General features: G+C 48.2%; 1 protein-coding gene across 6 annotated transcripts in view; it reads right to left on the bottom strand.

Annotated features, from left to right (window-relative positions):
• SMIM8 (small integral membrane protein 8) overlaps nucleotides 1-25,310 on the bottom strand; it is a 130,288-nt gene that overhangs the window by 54,432 nt on the left and 50,546 nt on the right. The window contains exons 1-2 of one of the 6 annotated variants that reach the window (XM_069606367.1): nucleotides 24,299-24,422; nucleotides 20,552-20,708 (exon numbers count right to left, since the gene is read on the bottom strand). In XM_069606367.1, the coding sequence (XP_069462468.1) occupies nucleotides 20,552-20,689 (138 nt within the window). In that variant the 5' untranslated portion in view covers nucleotides 20,690-20,708; nucleotides 24,299-24,422. Of the gene's footprint in view, nucleotides 1-20,480; nucleotides 20,709-23,950; nucleotides 24,102-24,203; nucleotides 24,423-25,310 lie in introns of those variants that run through there. The other 5 variants (XM_069606369.1, XM_069606368.1, XM_069606370.1 and 2 more) reach the window with 5 other exon arrangements.

Below are 25,310 nucleotides of genomic sequence, written 5' to 3'. Positions count from 1 at the left end.
GGTCCTCCTGGTGTCTTCCATGCCATGGCTATGGTTCTCTTTGCCAGTATGCATGCGATATCCATCAACTTTACGACGTGTTTATATTTGCTTGGTCTAGGGTAAGTCCCTAATAGGCATTCTCCGGGTGTCCATGCATATCTGCGTACTCCGGCGTCTGTGCAGGTCTGTTGTACTCTGGACCACAACGCCATTGCCTTGGTGCAAGTCCAGAACATGTGGATCAGATCAGCCTTGTCGGTCCCACACCATGGGCATGCTGAGGAGGCCTGTTTGTTAAAGGAGGCCACCCTGTGTGGGGTCATGTTCGTCCGGTAAAGAACGTTTAGTTGTATCTGACCAAATCTAGAGTTTCTCGAGACCTTCTTGGGGTATAAAAGTACTCTTTCCCATTCTTTGTCCGTGAGTACAGTTTCAAGGTCTACTTCCCACTTCGCCTTTAGTGCCGAACTTTTGGGATTGGGTTTGTCGTTGAGCCTTTTATATAGTCGAGAAACAGGTTTCCAGCTATCTGTAAGGTCGTGCATTTCTTGTAACAGTGGGTCCGGGGTGGGTTCCTCTGGCCAGCTGCACCAATTTTTCTTAGCAATTTGTTTGGTGCGATGATACCAGAGAAATTGGCCACTCGATAACCCTTCGTTGGTCTGTAAAGATTCGAAGTCCCTGAACTCGCCATCCTCGAACATATCTCCCCATGTGGAAATTCCAACGTCTTCCCATTTCCTAGCTATTGAGAGATCCGTTTGTGTTTTGCACACGTCAACCAGGATGGGGTTGTCTGGAGAGTAGGGATGTTTCACTTGTCTAATGTAGCAAGTTCTGGACCAGATCTGCCTTCCAAGTTCGACAATCATGGGGGCATCGGATTTCTGTTGTAGAGGGTTCCAAAGCGTTTCTCTGGGGAGTACTTTGGAGGAAGCTTGTCTTATCAGCCCCAGCTCAGCTGATGGATCGTCCGAGAGCCACTTAGTCACATGGCTAAGCTGTGCCGCAAGATAATACAACTGGAGGTCTGGGAGTTGTATTCCTCCTTCCTTATGCGGTAGGGATAGGGTAGCTGAAGACAATTTATGCCCGATAGGTCCCCATAGGAAGTCCTTGATGAGTGACTCCAGTTTCTTAAAGAAGGGCGGTCTGACGTAGTGGCATATGTTGGCAAAGAAATATAAAAAACGGGGGAGAACTATCATCTTGATAATTGCTGCTCTTCCTACCATCGCAAGTGGGAGTCTTGACCAGAATTTCATAGATCTGCGAAGGTTAGTTATTGCTACTTCAGTATTGTATTCGTGTGTGAGCTCCGGGGTGTGGCCCACATTGATTCCCAAGTATCGGAACTTGTCCAGTTGCCACTCCATCCCCATATTCGGGAGTTCAGCCTCTTCGAGGCCTCTCAAGCTGGCCAAAGGGAAGGCTGAGGATTTCAGTCTGCTGAATTTGATCCCAGAGTATTTTGCGAAGTTGTCCAGTACTTCCAATATGATTGGTGCGTTGGCCTGGGGGTCCCTCAAGTATAGGAGCACATCATCCACGTACAGCGATATTATATTGTGTTTGTTGCCTACCGTGATGCCTCCATCAAAAAACTGCTTCCTAAAATATATGGCAATCGGCTCCAGGCCCAATATATATAGCATGGGCGACAGCGGACACCCTTGTCTGGTGCCCCTCTGTATTTTCCAGGATTCGGACACCATTCCGCCGGTCTTTACTCTTGCTACGGGAGAATTGTAAAGCACTGTGATCCATCTGATGAAGCCTTCGCCAAACCCAAACCCTCTCAGTACCTCGATAAGCCACTCCCAGTAGATGGAATCAAAGGCCTTAATGGCGTCAAGCGATAAAATCGCTAGGTCCTCTTCGCTCTCATAGGTTGCGGCCATGATGTGTTGGAGTCGTCTCAGGTTGGCCGTAGTGTTGCGTCCTGGAACAAAGCCATTCTGATCTTCTTGTATTAGGGACCCAACCACCCTAGCAAGCCTGCAGGCCAGTATAGTGGTAAGAATCTTGCTGTCGTAATTTAACATGGCCAAAGGGCGATAAGAGTCACAATCGCTGGGCGGTTTGTTTGGTTTAAGCATGGGAATTATTATCGTCTCTTTCATGGTGTTAGGTAGGACCCCATTTTCGTAAGCCTCCTGATAGACCCCATGGAGAATTGGGGTGAGAGTGGTTTCATAGGTTTTGTAGAATTCAGGCGGAAGGCCGTCGCTTCCTGGGGCCTTACTGGTGGCCAGTGATCTGATTGCTGCTGTCACATCTTCAGCCGTGATTTCCAATTCCAATGCTTCTCTTTGTTCGCTGGATATTCTGGGGAGGCCCATCTCTTCCAGTGTGTCTCTAATATCCTCCCTGGGTATTTGTGTGTCATGGGAGTATAACTTGGAGTAGAATTTGGCAAACACTTCGTTAATACCCAGTTGTGTCCTGTGTCGTATCCCTTTTTCATCGAGTATCTCCATTGGGAGGTGTTTGGGGCGTTCTCGCTTGCACAACCAAGCCAGCAGTCTTCCGGGTTTGTCGGACTCCCTGTGGGATCTAGTGCTGTATGTTGCAAAATCAAACTTCTCCAGTCTATCCCAGGAAGATTGGCATTTCTCGCGGGCTTCCTTCAATCTCCCTTCAACTTCTGGTGTAGTGCATGAGGTGGATTCCATTCGGAAGATCTCCTCTTCCTGTGCTTCGAGCTCAGCCCTCAGTTGCCTACGAGTGCCCCCAGCTTTGGATATTATTTCTCCTCTGGCTACTACCTTCATGGCCTCCCACAGTGTGCTCCAGGTGGATACTAAGCCTTTGTTAATGTCGATATATTCCTCTAGTTTTTCGGCGAGGTCCTCTCTGAATATAGGGTCGGCGAGGGTCGCAGTGGGCATTCTCCACATGGGGATCGGTGGTCTAGGCCCCTTGACTTGCCATTGCATGACCAGTGGGGAATGGTCAGAGATTGATCTTCCCAAGTACGTTGTGGTTTCAGCCAATGAGGCTTGTTCTCTGTCGATAAACAAGTAGTCGATTCTTGTGTAGACCTTGTGTGGGGCCGAATAATAGGAGTAGTTCCTTTCGTCGGGATGTTGTTCCCTCCAGATGTCAACCAAGTCGAGGTGTTCCAGCGCGTCTGTCAGAGCAGATGTTGCGGGGTTGCTTGGGTGGGGGGGTGGTATAGACCTGTCTTTAGAGCCATCAATGACGCAATTGAAGTCCCGTCCCCATATGAAGGTCTTGTTCCGATGGTGTGTCATCCATGAACATATTGCTTTGAGGTGTGAAGGTATTCCATGTTGCGGGAAGTACGAATTGACTAAGCAAATTGGAGTCTGCTAAATAGTGCCCCACATTATTACATACCTTCCTTCCTTGTCAGATTCGAACCCTTGTAATTGGAAGGGTACATTTGGGTTCACCCAGGTGAACACTCCCCTCGAGTATTTGGAGTAAGGTGATCCTCTCCCGGTCCCAGCCCATTTGTCCGCTAGTTTAGACATGGCATCTTACGTGAGATGTGTCTCTTGCAACATTGCAATCGATATTTTCTTCCTGCGGAGGTAGGACTGTATTCGATTCCGTCTCAGGTATGAGCTCATCCCCCTCACATTCCACGTCATTACTTTGAGATGTGACGCCATCGGAGCAATGCTTCAGGCCCAGCAGGCCGCTCCCCGTCAGGAGTCTGGAGCGATCTCAATCGTGAGTTACGATATAGCAGGCGAGGGTATTCAGGTTCCACACCCTCTGAGTCGTAGCATACATCCTTCTTGCGCTTTTTCAGCGTCAGTGATATGTAGACTGTGTAACTAACAAAACAATTAACAGAACTCAAACTGGTGCGCCCAGCAACTACATCGTCGTTGTGGTGCTCAGGTGCTCTCGAGCCGTCTAGACCCATCCGGGTATCGGGCGTGAGGTAGGTTAGGCAGGTGGTTGGCCCGACCTAGGTTGTTTGCGGGGGATGGGGCTGGTGTCTGGCGGTGAGGCCGAATGAGGGCCGTTTCTGTGTAGCTGACTGTTAGTTGGATTACCTTCCGTGGTCCGGCCACTTGTGCTTGTTGTGTCCTTCTATGGGGTCGTGTCTCATGCGGTCTGGGGAGCGTCTGTCCCTTCTGCGAGGTTATCTTCTAGCCACATATTAGCGGCTGTTGGATTTTCCAGAAATATCGCCCGTCCCTTGAAGATGACCTTCAGTCTCGAGGGGTAGAGGAGCATGTATTTCAAGTGTAGCTGTCTTAGTCTTGCTTTCACTGGTACAAATGAGTCTTTCCCTCTGAACTTTCTGGGTATAATCAGGGTAGATAGCGATTTTGGAGTTACCTCGTTCTATGGGACCTTCCTCTCTGGAATACCTCAGGATGGTCTCTCTGTCCTGAAAGTTGAGTATTTTGGCAATTATGGGGCGAGGGTCGGAACCAGGTGGGGGCCTCTTTTGGAGGGACCCATGTGCCCTTTTGACTGAGAATCCTTGGGTTAGTTTCTCGGCGCCTATCTCCTGTAGTATCAGAGACTCAGTGTAGGCCGTTGGATTCGGGCCTTCGCTTCCCTCAGGCACTCCCAGTATTCTGATGTTTCCCCTTCTGGCCCGACCCTCGGCTTCCTCAGATCTTGTCTCTAGCGCTGCCACCTTCCTCTCTAGGTCTATGACTTTGGCTTTCAGGGCTATGGTGTCTTCGGTCTTTTCACAAATGGTTATCTCGGCGTTTTTCACCCTCTCAGTCAAGTTTCTGGCATCTTGACGCATGAGTTGGATGTCGGATCTGAATTCGTCAATCTTAGTGTCTATGTGTGTTCTTAGCGAAGCTATAGCCTCCATTACCTGGGTATGGTTGTCAGCGGTTTCTCCCTCTCTTGCCTGTGCCGGTTCCGGGGTGGGAGGGCGGGTATGCGTAGGGGTTTTTGATTTAGTGGAAACATACGAGTCCATGGTGGCTGGTTTCCCTTTGTTCCTGGCAGCCATGTTCAAGTCGTGCGTTGTTCAACTTGCTGCAGGGGCAAGGTGTGCAATTTATGGAGCAATCCGGATAGATTCAGGACCGGGCGGGTGTGCCAGTCTTTTTTGCAATGTCTTGTGTACGTTGGGGCCAGGGGGCAGAGTAGCGGCCGTCAACACAAAGTGGTTGGGTGTTAATTGTCTTGTGCCCCGGGCCCTATTGCGTGTGCGTGGTCCTCAAAGGTCCGAGACCAAATGGCGTGTTGTCCATTTATATCCGGTGGACAGTTCCTGGGGCGGGGGCCATTCGCCTCTACTGATTATGTTACCCCCGACACGTGTGGTGGGCGCAATGGGTGATTCCCTCCAACACCTCACCTGAACTGTCCGCCTCCACTTCAATGAGGTTGGGTGATCAGGAGTCCGCCACCTCAATGCTTCCACGCCGCTCCTCTCCCTGGTCGCAGGCTCGAGCCCCCGGGTGTCCGGGGCGAGTGTGCTTGGCGTCTCCAAGCTCGTTGCGGGCCTCTGGGCAGCGATGGGAAGGAGTCCAGGATGGCCGATTCCGGGCCTCTCGAGCCGCTCCCTCCGTTCCAGGCGGCACACGATCAGCGCCGCCCGCAATCCCGATCGGGGCAGGGACCCCGCAGCAGTCCACAGCACGGCGAGGGGCGCCGGGGCGTGTCTCGCCGGCACTCTTGGGCTCCCGTACGGGAGACCGGGACCCAGTGTATTCCTGCAAGCTCCGGGAGGAGCGCCCACGGGAGCCGCAGCAGATGGCTTCGCCTCCTCAGGAGAGGCTGTATTTATCGGCGATCCGCCATCTTGAAAGCAGTCGAGAACGGGCGGGGGGGGACCAGTTCGAATGCGGTCCCTCACGTCCTGTTGGTCCCTTTTCGCGGCGGATCAGCTCTATCTTGTCGGGGACCGCTTCCTCCGTCCTCGCAGTCACTTTTTCGTCCCCGAGGGTGTAAAACAGGTCGGCAACAGGATCTAGAAACGGCGCCACGGCCAGAGCTTGGCAATTCAGCCTCTGCACGCCATGAGCTCCAGGCCACGCCCCCCTGATCTCAACAACCATGATGCCATGCTGTAGGATTGTGGGGAGGGATGCCACACCCGTTGTTTGTTCTGGTGCAAAAGATTGTGAATCTCCGGCAAGCTGATCAGAAATATACTGATAGATGTTGCAGCTCTGAGAACCAGAACCTGGCTGGCCACCAAGGAGATGAAGATTAGAGTGCAGCCGTGCACTCTCTGCAACTTCAACAGCACCCAATGGATCAAGGGAAGAGGAGGGAAGGCAAATGACATCATCCCGTTCCACAAAATCTCCAGTGCATCCGCCATGGAACCCGGACCCATGCCTGCCCTGGAGGCATACTGTGGAAGTTTCCTGTTGGAGGGTGTCACAAACACCTCTACAGTCGGAGTCCCCCACTCTTAAAAGATCTCGGACAGAACCTGCTAGTTCAATTCCCACTTGTGGTTCGCCACTGAACGGCGACTGAGAGAGTCTGCCATTATATTTTCTAGACCTGGGATATGTACAACCTGCAGCGAGATACCATTCTGCACTGCCCATTCCCAAATCTGAATGGCTAAGTTCAATAGCAGCGGGGACCTGGTCCCTCCCCGATTGTTCTCATTGAACATTGCCACAGAGTTGTCTGTTTAAATCCAAACCACTTTGTTGGAAATGGAGGGCAGAAAAGCCTAGAAGGCCAGACAAATTGCCAAAAGCTTGAGGTAATTGATATGGCAAACCCGGTCCAGGGGAGACCATAGGTCGAAAACTTCCAGAGTGTTCATAGTTGCCCCCCACCCAACTAGGGAGGAATCTGTTGATATTGTGATCTGCAGTGACAGATCACAAAAAGTGGTCCCCACCAACAGATTGTTGAAGTCTGACCACCAGCTGAGGTTGGGTATCATGTCCAGAGTCACTGGAATTAAGTGAGAGTCTGGATCCGTTGACTGAGACCAGTTCTGTTTGAGTGCTAATTGAGTGTCTCTCATTTTGAACCTCGTCAGAGGGAGGGCTAAGACACATGAGGCCCTCAGCCCTAGAAGCCTCCGAAACCACCATGCCGACCTGTGGGTGTGATTGAGGAAAACATAGCATGTCTGCGATACATCCCGCATCCTTTCCTTGGTCAGAAAGACCCCGGCACTGACTGTGTTCCATTGAAACGCCAAGAAGATCAGTTCCTGTGAGACCGCCATTAATGATTTTTGCCAGTTCACTGATAGAACCAGCCGGAACAGCAGCTGGAGAAGCAACTGTAAATGGTCCGCTGCTGTACAGGGACAATGATTCCAAAGAATCCAGTCGTCCAAACACGTATAGACATGAACTCCCTGGAGCATCAGGTATGTTGCAATTACAGCCATCATTTTCGTAAAAACTTGTGGAGCCAAACTCAACCCGAAGGGGAGGACCCGATATTGAAAATGCTCAGCCCCAACAAAAAAAAAAACAGGTATTTGCGATGATGGGGCCAAATTGGTATATTCAAGTACGCATCTTGAAGATCCACCACGCAGAGCCAATCGTCCTTCAGGAGGGAGGAGCGGATTTGCGTGGGAGTGATCCTCTTGAATCTTTCTTGGGGAATGTGCAGATTGAAATTGGACTGGTCCAAGATAGTGCGCAGGCCAGCCTGGTTGGGTTTCAGCACTGTAAAAATGCGGGAATAAAACCCCATGCCCTCTTCTGTCGGAGGAAGACGTTCTACTCCCTCGAATCCAGAAACTTCTGAACTTCAGCACGGAGAGAGGGGGACCCTGTCTGGTATAAAGGAGGACAGGCCATAGGGAATCGCCGGAATGGGCAGCTGGAAACCCAAACGTGCAACTAACAAGACACACCAGTCTTACTTAATGGTACTCCAAGGTTTCAGGTGCAAGGAGATACAGCCCCCACCGAGTAACACGGGAACGTTGGAAACAATAAATTGGTAGATTTATCAGTGGAGGGGGGCACTGGACCCACAGAGGAGGCAGAGGAGTGGGAAAAAAACCAACTACTCTGCCTTTGCTGCTTGCGCCGAGAGCTGATTGGGGAACGATCTGGTTGACGCGTCTTGCAGTCCTGAAAGCTCTGGAACCCTGAGAAGGATCTCGAACGGAAATCCGACGTCTGGGAAAAGGACAATCTGGCGGCTGGAGGCTTCGCGAGGACATACAAAGATTTGGCCGCTGAGTTAGTCTTTGCCAGCTCTTTGTCGGTAGAACTGTGGAAGAGTTCCTTATTCTAAAAAGGGAGGTCCAAGACCTTCTCCTGAACCTCCTTTGAAAACTTGATCGCATTAAGCCATGCTTGGCAAGTGATATCAATGCCAATGTTAAGGTCGCGTGCAGAGGTATCGAAATGATGCGCAGCGGTCTCCAGCAAATGTTGGCCCAGAACTCTGGCATCGGACAAGCCAGTCTTGAAACCCTCAAGTTTGTCCTGCGGAATTAATTGCTCAAACTTGGACAACTCCCTGCATAACTATGATTATCTGATTATCTGCAACTAGGACTGCCTCTGTATTTGCCTAACACAGCTGAAGTCTTGTATTAGCATAGACTTTCTTTCCTACCCCTTCTAGAACTTTGTCCTCGTTAGCCAACACCTATAATGCAGTGGAGGAAAAAGAGGAAGCATTGGACTGGAGAGTCGCTGCAGCCACTACGGTGGAAGAAGGAAGCACACATGTAGCCAACGGAATCTCCTCAGATGCCTGAAGCTTGTACCGGGTGTCAATCCTCTTGTTTACGTGATGGCTAGCATGGGGTTTTACCCACACCTTGCAGGCTTCTGCCAAAATGTTCTTTTGCAGGGAAAGGCCTGCACGCTCCTGTGACTTCAGCGTAAGGGAGCCAGATAAAACCCCTCCTGCATAGGATCAGGAACTGGGATGTTTAAAAAATCCTGGAACATATAGAAAGCAATCCATTACTTGTAGAGGTACAAGTAGGTTTCAGACCCATGAGAGGAACGCAAACAGCCCTACTATCCATCTGGGATGATCTAAAAAGTACGCCGACTCCAAAATCATCTCAGTGCTAATAGTAGTAGTCCTTTCAGCAGCCTTCAATACAGTACACCACGAAAACTCATCAAAAGACTCAGGGATTAAACACATGGCTCATCCCTCTCACTGCTACTCTTCAACATTTAAATGACCCGACACATCACCCTCATCAAAAGTTATGGACTAACCTGCTACAACTACGCAGATGACACACAAATCATCTAAAAAAGAAAAAGAAAAAACAATACAATCCTGGAGAACAGGACCAAACCCTCACCAACTGCCTCACACAAATAATCAAATAGATGAGGACAACAAAATACAAATCCACCCGGATAAAACAGAAATCATGGTCATGCACAAAATCGCATTGCATGGCATAGCAAAATGGGAAACCAACCGGAACCTTCAAAAGTAGTCCAAAATCTCTGAATATTATTAGACAATAACCTAACTCTGGAACCACAAGTCAAAGCAGTCGTAAAGAAATGCTTCTTCCACCTACACACAATAAAACAGAAATAGATTCTACCTTTCCTCACCTTCCCATACAGAGCACTCACCATCTCCCTTGTCAGGTCAAGAATATACTACGCCAACAGCATTTACCTTGGGATGCTGGATTACCTCACCATAAAACTACAGCAAACACAGAGCACAGCTGCAAGACTACTCCTCAGACTCACCAAGAGAGAGACATCACACCAGCACTGAGAACTCTACACTGGTTACCAGTCAAGAAAAGGATTTAAATTTAAAAAACCTTTGCATAGCACACAGATCAATACGTGGCCAAGGAGTAGAATTCATACAGGAAGAAATCTCCATCTACTGACCAAAATGAACACTTAAATTCTGTAAGGACATACGCCTTGAACCTAAGCAATGATCAAAATTGAAATATGGAGGATCAGCGTTCCCTTTCATCTCAGCAACATTTTGGAACTCACGCCCCAAGGAAATATGAAAAAACAGAAGAACACCTAAAATTCAGAAAACTACTAAAAAGAGGTCTCTTTAACTCACCCACCTAAGCAGGAAGCACTACTGAAGAAAAACACCCAATATCAAAAATAGGAAAGGCATCACAAACCATTCTAAAACCAAAGCAAACCAAATTGAACTAGACTGGCCCAACAAAAGGAGAACATATTATCGCCAACCACTAAATAAGGAATTAAGCTTAATCAAAACAATGCAACTTACAAGAACGCTCAAACCTCCCTCACCACTAACCCTACTAAAACCATACCCTTTTCTTACAAACTCACCAAAACAACCATCAAATGCAACACACGCATACCCCCACCACAGCACAGACCGGAAATCACACAGCAAACGGCACACCCCTCTAATCTCACTCAACCCAAGACACTAAATCTCCAGCACTTTGCCACAGGCACACAAAACAATCCATGTAGACTCACACACCAAAACACCTTACCCATAGTATCTAGAAACAAACCCAACTCAGTGACCGTTTTTTCCAAACTGAAGCTACCAACAGAACAGGAAAAAGCCCTCTCTCTAGCACTCTCCCTCTCCATCCCACTAACTAACCGTCCCCAAACCTCCTTCCTTTTCAGATCCACCTGAGCACCTGGGAACCATGAAAATGGCAGAGGTGCACAGTATAAATCTCAATACCACAACATAAGGCGGCATTGGAACAATACCTCCATTACAACAATTTGCAATGGAGGTCATCAACCTGCAGTTCAACGATGCTGGTGTACAAAAAAGTGCTTTTGCCGGTCACTGGTACCACGTTGTCAGCATAAAGTGACACAATCCGCAGACTTGTGTATGAAATGAGTAATGTGTGCAGCTTATTAGTGGTCGTTAAGATTGTCTACTGTTTGATAAGGGTTTGAATGTCTGTTTAGCTGATGAAGGGCTGGAGCGTGATGCACGCTGTTAACACATTGAAAACTATCTTTGAAATGCACTCAATGAAACTAATTAATTGTCTTTGGAATTTGCCTACTTGCAGCTTTTTTTTGCAATTTGCACATAACTATTGCACACAAGTTAAAATGTACATCTGGAAATAACTTCAGCAGTATGTACTTTTGTAATAAACCAAAGAAAACCAGATGAAGCTAGAATAAGGCAAATTGTCATTGCCTAGAAAGGAAAAACTCTATTGCAGTGGAGTGCCCCCAGTTTTGCTACATATTGCTAAGCACTAGCACACTTGATACGTTTGGACTGTACTGTCCACTATAAAAACAATGGTTTTAGAACACATGGCTAAATCCATATGAAACAAAAACAAATGTGGTATTGTTTTGTTATAGGCCTCATTCTTCTAAAAGCCCTACTCTAATTACCTATAAAAGCACCTTAGATTAATGCTCCAATTTTACTTCCTTACCTTCCTCGCTCTCTTCCCCTCACTGAACCAATCTAATCATACACTTGCTTGGGGCTTCATTTTCAAATCCGTACTAGCCATATGCCTGAAAAACACACACAGCAACCAAACCTTGTTTAAATATGTAATCCTGGTTGGTTACGTGTGCATGCGGACATGTGGGAGAACACCTATTAGATGCAACCTAATTTCATTGAAACTTTTTAGTACTTCAGTTAATGAAGCTGCATTTTGAAGAAGAAAAAAATTGTGTAGCTCATTTATGCAGATATTTTGTCAGCCCTTTTCCCTTCTTCCCTGTGTGACTCGCTTTCTGGGTTGCATAACACTTTCTGGTGTGTGTGCGCCTTTGTTAGGCAAAATTGTATGCAGTACCCTTTGGGTGCCCTACAACAACCCTGACCTCCTGGCAATAGGAACCCAACCTTTGGTATAAGTCTGTACTACACAGGTTGGTAGCGTGTTGAGCAGTCAGGCTTATCTCAAGAGGGGTCAATGTGAGCTGTAGGGGAGTTACACAGAGATTCACAGTGACAAGTATTCAAATAAACTCTTACACACAAGGTTTCTTGATTAAACAATTATTAATTTAACAGTCAGTTAGAGTAAGCCTTCAGAAGGGGGCAATGTGAAGCAACACACAAATATACTTCAAAATACACACTCTTAATATTCTTAAATCAGTAAATACCCTTTTGGGATGGCCTACAGAGACTACCTACACCCTCAGGTGACTTCAATAGTTAGGGTGCTGGAGACATTAATGTATCACTGTTGCATTTAGAATATTCTTGAGAGGGGTGTCAAAGGAAAGAGGTTTCAGAATAAGACAAGTATTCACACAATTATTCTCAAGCGGGTAGGTTCTTTCAAAAGAACCCCCCAAAGCAAAGTCAGTTAACCCTTTCCTGGAAGGAAGGCAAAACGCAGAAGAGAGAAGAGTCATTCAGGGAGCCAGGCCAGCCAATGTTAAGTTTGCAAAAGTCAAGGTGAACTGAAGCACTTCTTGCAGGTAAGTAAAAGTCTTGCACAATGTTTTAGAAGTCTTTGTAGAATATGAAGAAATCAAAGCAGGGCCACAAGGTGATTAGGTGTGTGAGGTAAAGAAACTGTTAGCAACTCTACAGATTCAACCAAGACAAGTCTCTAATGAGGACCAGTGAGGTTACACAACAAGAGGTAAGTTCTCTTAGACTCTACAGTACCTTTAGGTTGAAGAAAAGTGCAGCAGATGGCTTCTGTTCCTGTGCAGCTCTGCATATCCCGGGGTTCATGGGCCTCAGTCGTGGGGACAAGAGGGAGGACTTCTGGGGACTCATGCACTGCAATGGCAATCTTCAAACAAGTGGCACTTCGGTGTTTCAGCTCCTCGCATCTACCGCAAATAGCAACACCGCGGTTCCTGGCTGTCGAGATGGGCTTTCCTTGCGTCTGGGGTCCAGCACTCTGTTGATGTGGCTCAGACTCGGTCAGTCCTGCTTCCTGGGAGTCCGGAGGATCTTCCTGGAGCTCTTGGCCAGCTTAAAAGCCACGCTCACGATCTTGTGTTCCTCTCCCTGGCTATTCAGTTCCAGCAGCAACTGCAGTGGAATTTCAACCAGCTCAGAGAGGATGTCCAGGTGGCTTACTTTGGAGTTGATTGGTCCCACCAACTCAAGGGGAGATGTCGTCCTTGCAGGGCTTCTCTAGTCGAAACGAAATTGGAGTTTCAGCACAGCAGCAGGGCTTCACCGGGCAAACCAACGGTCCAGGAGTTGCAGCAGGCATCCTCTTCAAGTTCTTCTTCGGATTCCTTCGTCCAGTGGTCGACTCTGCCTTCCAAGTCAAAAAGCCTCACCTTTTATGCAGGTTTCTCCCTAGCTGTCAGTCACCCAGCAGAGTGGCTGTCCTTGCTGGGCAGCCAGCCGGCCAATCACCTAAGAGTGCATTCCTGTCTCCTAGGAGACAAAGCACAGGGAGTGTCGGACACCTCCCTCACTTCCTGCCCCGCCAGACACCCTGGATCCAGGGGCTTCACTCGTGAATCCCGCCAAAGACAAAATGAACAAAGCGACCAAACCTAGTTTGGCGCACAGAGTAAATCTCAAGAAGGACCTTTCCACAAAGAAATGGCAAAAAAAGAAGACCGGGCCATTTTGACAAAAATGGCACCCTTGGGTGCTTTACTGCAGCTGCGAACGCAGCCCGTGGTAAATGCACACCACAGTAGTTAAAAGTAAACCACTGCCACCAGCCATTTATGGAGGAAAGGGTAACATAAAATTGTTACATGAGAAACTAGACAAAGGAGATACTAAGTAACCCCTCCAGCACCCTATTGTAAGATAGTGTGTGCTGGGTGTAGAAAGTTACAAATGTATGTAAAGCCAATTTCACTTCACTACTCTTGGAAACAGTAGTTTATCCAAGCGAAGGTATTTAAACCTTGGGGAAATCTAAAAGACTTCCCTGTGCCACTGCACTGAACGTGCTGTGTGACACAATGTAAAGGATGATGCCTATGGAGTTTGTCAGACTCCACAACCAAAAGAAACACTTTTAATACATGAGTGGGAAAAAGGGTCTCACTCTCTCCAGGTTAAAAATTCAAGTCTTCAAAATCCAGCAAAGTTGCTGGGGGTCTCTAAGGTAGAGAGGAATTAGCACATTTCTGAGAATTCTCCCTAACAGCCTTCACCATGGAAAGGATTTTGTGTGTAACCTACTTATTTATTCATTTTTATTTTATTCAGCATATGTTAGGCACTTATACAACTGAATAGTGCTTGAAAGTGCTGCAAGGATAAATGGGAGGGGAACATGGGAAAAATAACAATGAAAACATTAAAAGTAAAATAAGTCATAGTCCTACTAGGCCTTGTGGCATTCGGGCGTGCAAGTGCAATGGGGAGAAGTGCAGGATATGGGGGTTTGAGGGGAGCAGAGGAATGGCAAGTGCTGGTGGAGGGCCCGGGAGGAAAGTGCTAAAGGGAGCCAAGGGGAGAACCCCAGGCTAAGTGCTAGTACTGGCGACTCACTGAAGTGGGATTCAGAGCCGCCTGGCAGGGGCCCGGAAGGGCAGTGCGGTCGGGTTGCTGGCAATGACTGGGAAGAAGGCCTGGAATCCTGTGAGGTTCATGAGGAACAGTCCACCAGTCAGCAGCAGTGGGGTGGTTAGCATGGAAGGGAAAGAGGGAAGGAGGTAGAGAAGAGCAGAGTTTTGAACTGTTTCCGGAACTTGAGGAGATCCACCTGCAGTCTGAGTGGGGCAGGGAGGCTGTTTCAAAGGGAGGCACCAGCCGTGCAGAGAGATCTGTCCTCCACTCTCTGCTTGGAGAACTGTTTGACTGTCAGAGTTGAAATAAGAGGAGCGTAGGGCTCTAGCAGGGGAGTATTTACGAAGGGAAAGTTGGAGATAGTGAGGTCCCAGGCCCCAGATGGCCTTGTGGATGATGCACGGGGTCTTGGATTTGATCCTTGCGACCACCGGGAGCCAGTGGAGAGATTTTAGGGCTGGAGAGATACGGTCCCTGGGTTTGAGGCCAAGGATAAGTCTTGCAGCCCTATTCTGGATAACCTGGAGGGGGTGTAGGGAGGAAAGAGGGAGATTTAGAAAGAGGCTGTTGCAGTAGTCCAGCCTAAAGAGGACCAGAGCTCTGGAGACATTGAGCTTCTGTGGGAAGGTGAGAAAAGGAAGAATGCCTCTGAGGAAGTGGAGTTGGAAGTGGGACTTCTTAGTAAGATCCATGATGGTTGGGATAAAGGAGAGATCAGAGTTGAAGATGACCCCCAGGTTGTTGGCCTCACAGGATGGTGGGGGTAGAGGACCCATGGAGGGTGGCCAGAGGGTAGAAGGGAAAGAGGGTGCAGGTTTCCAAATCGGGAGGATCTCCGTTTTACTGGCATTAAGGCAGAGATTGTTGGCTGCAAACCATGCCTGAAGGGCGGAGAGACAATCAGGGATCAGAGAGGAGGAATAGGAGGTAGAAGAGGGAAGGTTGGGGGAAAGCTGCGCGTCATCGGCGTAGCACTGGAAATGAGGAGAGAAAGAAGGCATCTGGTGAGCAAGAGGGGTAAGATAGATATTGAAGAGCCATGGCTACAGGAGAGCCCTGCGAGACACCACAGGTAGATAGGGAGGCGGTGGAAGAGAAAGTGCCCAATTGCAGCTGAGAAGGGCAGTTAGTGACAAAAGAGGTCCGCCAATCCAGTGCCCGGTCAGTGATGCCGAGGGTGTCACAGTCGTTTTAAGAGGATGGAATGTTTGACCGTGTCAAAGGCAGAGGAGAGATCAAGGAGAATGAGAACAGCGGGAGCGTTGGAATCAAGATTTGTTTCACGGGTGTTCAGGAGAGCAGTTTCCGTGCCTCTGGATGCCCGGAATCCAGATTGGTGGTCATGGAGGCAACCAACATGATCAGTGTGGAGGGTCAGTTGGAGGGAGGACCAACTTCTCAAAAAATTTACCCAGGAAGGGGATAGTGGATAGGATGGTAGTTAGCCGGGCAGGGGGGGGGGGGGGGGGGTCAGCAAACAGCTTTTTTAGGAGAGGGTGCACAAGGGAGTGCTTGAGGGATAGAGGGAAAGAGCCTGAGGCGAACAAGTGGTTACAGAAGCCAGCAAGAGCCGGTGTGAGAGAGCAGATGTTGTCCTAAATGGTTCTAGAGGAGCAGGGGAGCACCTTTTTTGGAAGAGACCTTCAGAGACGGACAACTTTAGAGACCTCATCCGGTGCTATGGGCAGGAGGGCGGAGAGAGAGAGGGGGGATGGAGGCGGAGGGGCCAAGGGAGGCAGGGGGGTGCAGGGGCGAGAGTGGAGATAGGAGTGGAGAGTGAGGACAGTATGTCCTCAGTTTTTTAAAGTTTTTTTATGTGAAGTGGGTGACCAAAGCGGTGCAGAGAGCCTGGAAAGGGAGGAGAGAGGTTGAGACTGCCGCTGGATTGGCGAGTACCTTGCAGATTTTGAAAAGTTTGGCTGTGTTGTTAGTGGCTCCAGAGATGCGGGCTTGGATGTAGGCCCGCTTCTTGTAGCAGGCAGAGAAGCGATATTGCCTTTGGAGCAGGTGGCAGGCCAGTTTGTCAGAAGGTACGCCCAAAGTCTGCCACTTCCGTTCAGCAACTCTGAACTTGCGTTTCAGAGATGCTAGATCAGAGTCGTACCAGCTGTCCTTGGAGGCACGTTTTAGGCGGATCTTCATGACAGGGGCAAGGATGTCAAGTGCGTTAGAGATGGAGAGTTGTAGGTTAGCAAGGACAGAGTCAGATTGAGAATCAGAGGTGGGGGTGGGAGGAGGATGAATGTGGAGGCGAAAGCAGAGACTGACACTCGCTTTGTAGGTCGGATGACCGTGAAGGAAGATGGCAGTGCTGGGTGTGACTCGGAAGGAGGGCCAAGGGGACCCAGGTGGGAGGAGAGAGTGGTCAGACCAAGATACGGGGTGGTGACCGGATTAGAGTTAGGGATGTTGCCAGAAATTAGGGCATCCAAGGTGTGACTGGCAGAGTGGATCGGGCCGGAGGGGAGAATAGAGAGAGAGGGACTCGCAGATGATACAGAACTGGGAGATGGATGATTCAAGGGGGTCGAGGTGGATGTTGAAGTCACCAAGGAGGAGGAGTTTGGAAGAAGAGGTAGAAACGCAGGATTCAAGATCATACCATTTAGAGAGGAAGAGAGGGATAGGACTAGGGGGCCTGTAGATAGTGGCATGGGTGTGAAAGAGGGTAGGTGAGACCCCAAGCTTGCAGACAAGGCATTCAAAAGAAAGAGGAGTAGGGTTGAGTAGGTATGATGGAGGCAAGGACCCACTCAGGGAAGATCAGGGCCACACTACCTCCAGGCCTATTGGGTCTGTGTTTGGCCCGGATGTTGTAGCCCACAGGAAGGAGAGTGTCCAGAGCAGTGACAGAGCTGGCACTGATCCACGATACGTCTAGGTCAAAGTCTTTAAGAAGGAAGAAGGAGATTTATTTATTTTTCCATTTATATAGCGCGCTAAGCACTGGGGCATCAAGGCACCGTTACATAAAACCAGTTACACAAGAGATCAGTATCGAGGACCAGAAACATGGTATGAGAACAATTGATGGACAATCTTTGTTGACAAACCTCAGGGGGAAGGAGCAATGTAAATCAGAGTTAGGTGAACAGCAATGTTTTTAGCGCTTTCCCGAAAGTCCAGTTAGACTGTTCGGCCCGGAGAGAGGGCGGGAGTAGGTTCCACTGCTTGGCAGCAAATGTTGGGAAGCTAGATCCTCCAGCTTTAGCCCGCTTGAACTTAGGCCGGTTGATGCTGTGGGCGTATGCGGCTCTGGTCGGTCTGGCGGAAGATACTCTGGCGATGTTTTGGAATAAGTAGGGAGGGGCAACTTTGGATAGGTATCTATGTGTGATAGGGAGGGTTTTAAAGATTATCCGCTCACAAATCGGGAGCCAGTGGGCATGTTTTCATGCTGCAGTGATGTGATCGGCATTGGGGATGTTGAGTCAGTTCTAAGGGTGTTATTCTGAATAACCTGCATTTTGCGAATACTGAAGTCGGCGGTACCTGCAAAGAGGGCATTGCAGTAGTCGAGTCTAGATCCGATGGTGTCTTAGGCTATGGTCATGCAACTGTCTGGGGAGAGGAAATGTCTAGAGGCGTTGATTAGCTTGGTCATACAGGCGGCATTGCAGGCAATGGTGCTCACTTGTTGTGATAGCGATAGTGATTCATCCAGACATATACCAAGTGTTTTCACTACGGGGAGACCGGGATTACTACCTTATCAATGTTGAAGAATGAGTAGTGGAAGCATCATTTTTTGATCACTGAAGAGGGCCCCACTATGAGAAGCTCGGTCTTCTCATTGTTTAGACATAATCAGTGTGTGGCCACCCAAGATTGGATAGTCGTGTAGACCAACTTGAGAGAGGCAAAATATTCCTGGTAGTTATCAGAGAGCGGGATTAAGATCTGCGTTTCATCTGCATAGTTTGTATAAGATATGCCAATGGAGTCCAGGAGTGTGAATAATGATTTGTGAATATGCTATACAAAGTTGGTGACACACAAGATCCTTGCAGGACACTGCAGCAGATGGGGGTTGGTGATTCTCTGGCATTCTCTGCGAATACCCTCATGGATCTGTTCCCTAGGAAGGAAGCAATCCAGGCTGAGGCTTCTGGAGATAAGTTGGCCGAGGTGGATAGGTGCTGACCACTTGTGGTCAACCAAGTCGAAGGCAGCTGAGATATCTAGGAGTAGAGCAGCAGGCTTTCCTTCATCCCCAATTTCATTAATCTGTATTTTTAGGTCGATGACAGCCGATTCTGTCCCAGGACCTGCGCAGAAACCTGATTGGCGCATGCCCAAGATTTGGTTGACTTCAAGGTATCGCTGGATTTGAAGATAGGCTGCTCTGTCAAGGATTTTAAGTAGAGAAGGGACAGTTGTGATAGGCGGTAGTTGGTAGGGATAACAGGGTTGAGTGTAGGATTTTTGATAAGAAGGAGAACGCATGCTTCTTTGAGGCTAGTGGGGAAAAAGCCAGCGGAGAAGGATGTGTTGATAAAGAAGGTAATAAGGGGGGCTAGGAGGTCTGAACAATCTTTTATGAGGCTTGCAGGACAGATGTCGCCATTACAGCAAGAAGGTTTGAGGCCTTTAAGGATGACTGACTTCTTCCGCCGAGACACTGGAGAAGCGAAACATAGCAGGGTCATAACGGATGTCAATGGAAGGGGTAGGGGTGGTTCAGGAATTAATGAGGGTTGGATCATGGCTTGTTTTATGTCAATTTTCTTTTGATGGGTTTCAATTTTGGACAGCATGGCGTTCTGGATATCGAAGCACTGTGTGGCATCTTTGGTTAGGGTGGTGGGAGGGATGGTAGGAGTTTCCAGTTCCCTAAGAATCATAGATTAATGAAGAGATAGTGAGTAGTGTTTGAAAGCAGAGCAAGCATTCAGGGTGGCTAAGTGAAACTGGTTACCTCCTTTGAAGGTTTTCCGAGCCGGGGGGGGGGGGGTGGGGTTTACAGGGATTTGGTAATCCTATCTGTGGGGGGAGAGCTGAGAGGGAAGAAGAAGAAGGGTGGACATTTATGAGAGAGAGCAGGCGCTGGTCAAGAAGGATAAGAGTAAGTTGAGCACCTTGGACCATAATAGTGCCATTGTCAAATACATTAATGATGCACCTGGAGGATGAGAAAGGAGAAAGGGTAGAGACCAAATGGGAGGTCCATAGGTCAGGTGAGGGGACAGAGGAGGATGTCCATAAAAGTCTTCCTGGAAGTGGCATTGATATAGGTGTCAGAATAGGTAGGCCTGGATGAGAGTGCAAGAGGGCTTTTTTCAGATTTTTTTCTTCCAGACTTTGTGAGAGAGAAAGGATAGGTGATAGAATAGCAGTTAGAAAAGATTGGAGAAATAGAGTGCCATGGGTGTAGTGGAGGAGAGGGAGAGAGAGGCAGGGGATCTGAACAATGCACGAGCCCTCACCAAGTGGCCTAACAGGCACAGAGCAGGTGGTGTGCAATGGAAGACAATCAGTGCACAGATTTAAAAGGCGCGCCTACATTCAAATGTACCCAAAAGCACTAGAAAAGCACAAAAAGGAGAATTAAAGATTAGGCACACGCAGATTCGAATTTCCCAAAAGCACTAGAACAGCACAAAATGGAAGATGCAAAGTTTAAAGGTGCACTTAAGGAATTTTGACTAATGCACTAGCAAGCAGTGGCAGGCGAGCAATATTTGAGTTTGGAAGCCGATACACATTAAGTGGGCAAAGGTTTTAACGGTATGCAGATAGGCTAGAAGGGAAGGGAGGCAAGATTCAGCAGCAACCAGGCAGAGGGTGGTAGTCCAGGGCAGGGCGAACCAGGGTGCTTACCGGTGCTTGCATGTGCTCTTCAATGCAAGCATTTTGTCCTAATCTCGCCGGATCGGCCTCCCAGAATATAGTACTCCCATACAATCAATGGACGGGTAAATAAACAACACCTACAAGCTGTGCGGCCGTCTTCACATCCCCCTCCCTCCTAGCTGTACTTTAATGCAATAGTTTCTACTTAACGCCCCACACATTAGCCAAAACTACAAATAATATTGCCGAGTTCCTTCTGAGCTTATTTTCAGACAATACTGGGCTGCTAAGTTTTTTCTCCTCAAGTTTATCATGTTAATTGAGAGTCCCCATACCCATTCCAGTATTGTCACAGGAAATCTGTCAGACCCACGTTCAAGCGGCCCAGTGATGAGAAGAGGCTTACGGGTTTGATGAAAAGCTCTGGGTTTATAGCTCGGAACAGGCTGGTTGTTTGAACACCTCTGAAACCTGGATTCCTGTAGCCACTCTCTTTCGGGGGTTCATTTTTCAGACCTGGAGGCTCAGATGGAGTCGAAGACATCCCGAGGAGCAGCAGTGTCCTGCATGAAGACAAAAACATGCGATGTTTATTCCTGAATACGTCACTCTAAATAGTATACTGTGTAGTGCATATTTGTATCGGTTCATGTAATCAATTGATTGAATTATGCAAGGAATTACAGGACCTAGAAAGGCTATGCAATGCCTGCTCAACTATTATACAAAATATCAACTACATTTACAAAAGACGTAGCAACAAGTTTAACACCCATGGTATCCAGTATTGTCAGACATGAACAACTAAGAGCCTTTAGTTCCTGGCTACATGCCATATTTTTTTTCTATCTCAAACACTATTATGTTATATGATTTTATACAGTGCACGTTCAGCCGAGGGCATCATGGCGCTCACCAAACAGGAAGATCAAGCAGAACATAGCAGGCTAAATTCAGCACAAAAAGGTCTTCAAAGCCCTGCGAAATGGAAGAAGGTCAGAGGTGGCAAGCAGGGACAGGTGGAGTAGATTTCCAAGCATTGGCCGCTGTCACCAAAAGGTACAGCCACCCCCATACGAGAGAGTCTGACCCGAGGGATTTGAATCAAGAAGGCTGATTGCATACAAAGGAATCTCGGGGGAACATATGGCAGGAATTTGGTTTGCAGATATTCAGCGCCACATTTAGAAATAGCTCTGTGCACAATACAGAGTGACTTAAAAAGGATGCGCTTCTCGACTGGAAGTCAGTTTAGCTGGCGTAGAAGGGGCGACATATGAGCACCAAAAGGAGGGCGGGTTACTGACCTGACCGCTACATTCTGAAGAAGTTGCAGACGGCGCACAATATAAGCAGGTTGAGTCGGGTACAGCGCGTTGAAATAATCAATATTGCTCTGCACGAGAGAGGCTACCGCGGCTACCACAGGTGCCTGAAATTTCAGAGGGATAAAAGGCAGGACTTTACATAGGATTTTAAGTTTAAATGGCTGGTTTTACAGACAGAGGTGACCTGATCGTACATAGAAAGAGAGGAAGAGATTTTAACCCCCAGATACTTCACAGATGAAGCAGGGGAAGGGAACAGTCCAAGAATGGCAGGCCAGAGGTCAGGGGCCAGAAAGACAGAGGGCTGGAGTTGGCAACAACCAGAACCTCCGTCTCTTCACCATTCAGCTTCAGCCAGTTCTCAGCCATCCATAAACCCACGTCTTCAAGGCTCCCCTTAAGCTGCGTAGCAGTATCAGGCCTGGCGAGGTCCAAACGAAGCATGAGCTGCGTGTCATGGGAGTAGGAGTAACACAGGAAGCCATGTGAATGGATAAGGTGGAGAAGTGGCTGAATATAAATGTTGAACAAAGTGGGAGATAGATGCTGCAGGACAAGGAAACAGACCCAGAGCAAAAAGGGGGCAAGAAAACAGACTGGGAACAGTCATCTAAAAAGGCAGAGAACCAAGCTAGCACCTGGCCTGACAGACCCACAGAGGACAGCCGGGTGATCAGGGTGGGATGATCAACAGTATCGAAAACAGATGACAGATCTAATAAAATCAGTGCTCCAAAACCACCCTGATCAGCCAGGCAAGCAAGGCCGTCAATCACGAACACAAGTACTGACTCAGTGCCCCTCCCACAGCGAAAGCCAGATTGAAAAGAGTCAAAGAAACTGGAAGAATCGAGAAATTAGGAAAGCAGGGGGGAGGCCATGGATTCAAGAAGCTTCATAATAAAAAGGGAGAAGCGAGTTAGGGCAGAAAATAGAAAGAACAGAAGCATCAAGAGAGGATTTCTTAAGCAAAAGTAATTACTAGAGCATGTTTCAGGGCACTAGGATTATAACCAGAGGAGAGGGAGGTATTAACTGCAGATGTAATCAGTGATACAATCTCCCCCGAAATCTCCTTAAGAAGAGCAAGAGGAATAGGGTCAAGTGGTGAGGCAGATTTACACTTATGAATAGCAGCCAGAACATCATGATCAGACAAAATAGGAAAGGTAGACCAGTTAGCGTCAGAAGTAGAAAGAAAGGGAGAATTAGAGAAATCCGCAGACCGCGAAGCAGAATTAGGAATTTTCTGGCTTTGACAGGGGAGGACAGCGAGTGAACCAGATTGAACAGTGCTTTAAATTGGTTTATTGCTGCCTCAACTTTTGCCTAAAAATAGATTGCGTGGCTAAAAAGATGGTATTCTGATAAGTAGCGATGGCTAGGGAGAAGAGAGTTCTTTCTGCCACGCTGTAGCTAGCGCTCCCCTTCCTTTCCGCCTGCCTACAAAGAAGTTTGTAAGCCAAAGGTTCATCGGAGAACCAGGGTTCGGAAAGGGCGTTTTTTTCCTTTTGCAAAGCTTAAGAAGAGCCAAGGAGTCAGCAACATTAGAAAATGTAGAATCCAGAATCGTCAGGGAACAAGGCACACTCCAAGCACATTGGGAGATGAGGCAAGCTGCAAGATCGGGTTTGGAAACAAGGTGCCAGCTGCGTTTGAAGACGTCCTGTCTGACCATAGGCGGAATAGCAGCCAGTAGTGGAACGGAGACCGGCACAACAAAGTGATCAAACCAAATTACAGGGAAAGAAGGAGTAATGGTAAGAAAGGTCTCGGGGGCAAAAACAAAATCGAGAATGTTGCCCAACTGATGGGTAGGGTCAGCAACCTGCTGAGAGAAGACCGAGATATGACATGGAAGCTAAGAAAGTGGAGACCTGCAGAGCACTAGCCATAGTGACAGGGAGATTAAAATCGCCAACAATCAAAAGGTTGGGGTACTTGAGCTGTAGTTCAGACACATAGGCAGGAAACTCAGCACAGAAGATAGGTCCGGAGGCCAATAGACCACAAGTACAGGCAAGGTGAAGGTGGCTGAGACCGCAATACAGACTAATAGGCTCTCCATCTTCAAAGTGTGGTTGACCATAATACAAGAGATTTAAAAAAATGGCTTTATGAATTAAAGCAACTCCACCCACCCCCCCGGATGGCTGGAGGGATGGTCACAATGGACAAGCTGATAGTTGGGGGCAGGGCTTGAATTATGGAAGGGCCTGAGCTGTCCCAGAGCCAGGTCTCAGTCATGGACAACAGATCAGGTTGAAAAGTATTCAACAGATCATGACAATCCAGGGCATGAGCGACCAGAGAACGACTATTTAATAAGAAACAATATAGGGCAGAGGATTTAAGTTGACACTTGGCTGGAGGGGATGTTTTGCAGAATACAGGAGGCCATACAGTCTCAATGGGGGCTAGAAGCAGCAAATCACTGTGGGCCAAGTAGCTGGAGGACATCTGGAAAGGAACATTACCTTTAGAATGCGCCCCTTGCCCGGGCTGCGCACAGACGGGCTAGACTTTGGAGCGTGAGGCTCTAGCCCGCTGCGCTCCCGGGGAATGCCACTTAAATACCGGCACATATCGCACTAGTTCAGTCCCTCTCACTCAGAGAATGAACAGCAAAGACAGGCCACAAAGCGTGTCTGCAGCGGAAGCCAGGCAACTTCCTGCCGTGATGAGGACTACAAGTACAAGGAAAATAAAGTAAATACTGAAAATGCTAACCACATCAGCAGCAAGCAGATAAAATTACACATGGTGTCCAGTCACCCAACCGCATGCCAGCACATGCATGTAGCCAAATATCAAGCAGGCCGTACCTGCCGGTGAAGCTTGCTGGAGGCAGAGCTCTCTAATAAGAGCAGAAGGTGCTCAGTCCCTCCCACTCAAGGAATGAACAGGAAAGACAGACCACAAAGCGTGTCTGCAGCGGAAGCCAGGCACCTCCCTGCCCTTCATAAATGGTTCTTCGATTACGAACTAACTCACACCTGCAGTGCTGGGAATGGGAAAAATGTACTGAGGGAACCCTCTCCTCCTTAGTTGGACAAAGCCATTTGGAGGAGGGGGCAGGGCTTAGAGGGTGGGGGTGGCCCCAGCAAAGGCAGCACAGTCCAGTATTAAACGCGTTATAAAAAACAATAAAATACATTTTTTTTAAATCTCTTCCTAGAACCCAATCCTGGCGATTTGCATAAAAGCGTATTATAGGAACAGAAGAATGCCCACCATTTTAAATTTGAAACAGGTCTTATAGTGATTCAGTACCCTTTTGAACAAATAATGGCAGTTGAACTCTGCGGTTTTGATTGGTCACATTACCCACCCTAACCAAAAAACATCTGTAAATTGCAGGACACAGCTGGAACAAGTATGTGAGGGTTGGGCTGTTTCTGTGTTTAGTCTCTCTGCCAAGTCTTCTGCAAGCTGTTGAAACGTGGGCTGCTCGTACATGCAAGAATCAGCTTCTGAACAGATCTCGCTAGGAGTGTCCTGCACTAGCCCCATCTGTTGTGAGACCAGGTTATCGCACACACGAATAACCCGCAATCTGCTCTTTGAAAGTTTCTTGTCCGTGTCCCAAATGGGCTTCAAAACAGATCTCAAGAGTGTCGGGCGCTAGCCCAGGCTCTGGGGACAGGGCAGCACTCCTTTTGCGGGCATGCAGCTCCAGTCTTGTTCTGGCCCATTTCCTGCGATGGGCACCAGGTCCCACATCTTCTACTTTTTTTTATATAACATGCTTGACTTTACAACCAGGAGCAATGAGCCTTACGTGAATACCCCAATAGCATCAATAGAATCAACAGCATAAGATCAGGCAATGTGGCC

This window comes from Ambystoma mexicanum, chromosome 4p (assembly GCF_040938575.1).
Source record: "Ambystoma mexicanum isolate Mex_15411 chromosome 4p, UKY_AmexF1_1, whole genome shotgun sequence".
Taxonomy (NCBI): domain Eukaryota; kingdom Metazoa; phylum Chordata; class Amphibia; order Caudata; family Ambystomatidae; genus Ambystoma; species Ambystoma mexicanum.
The sequence above is the reverse complement of the archived record's forward strand: the minus strand, read 5'-3'. Positions and strand labels throughout refer to the sequence as shown.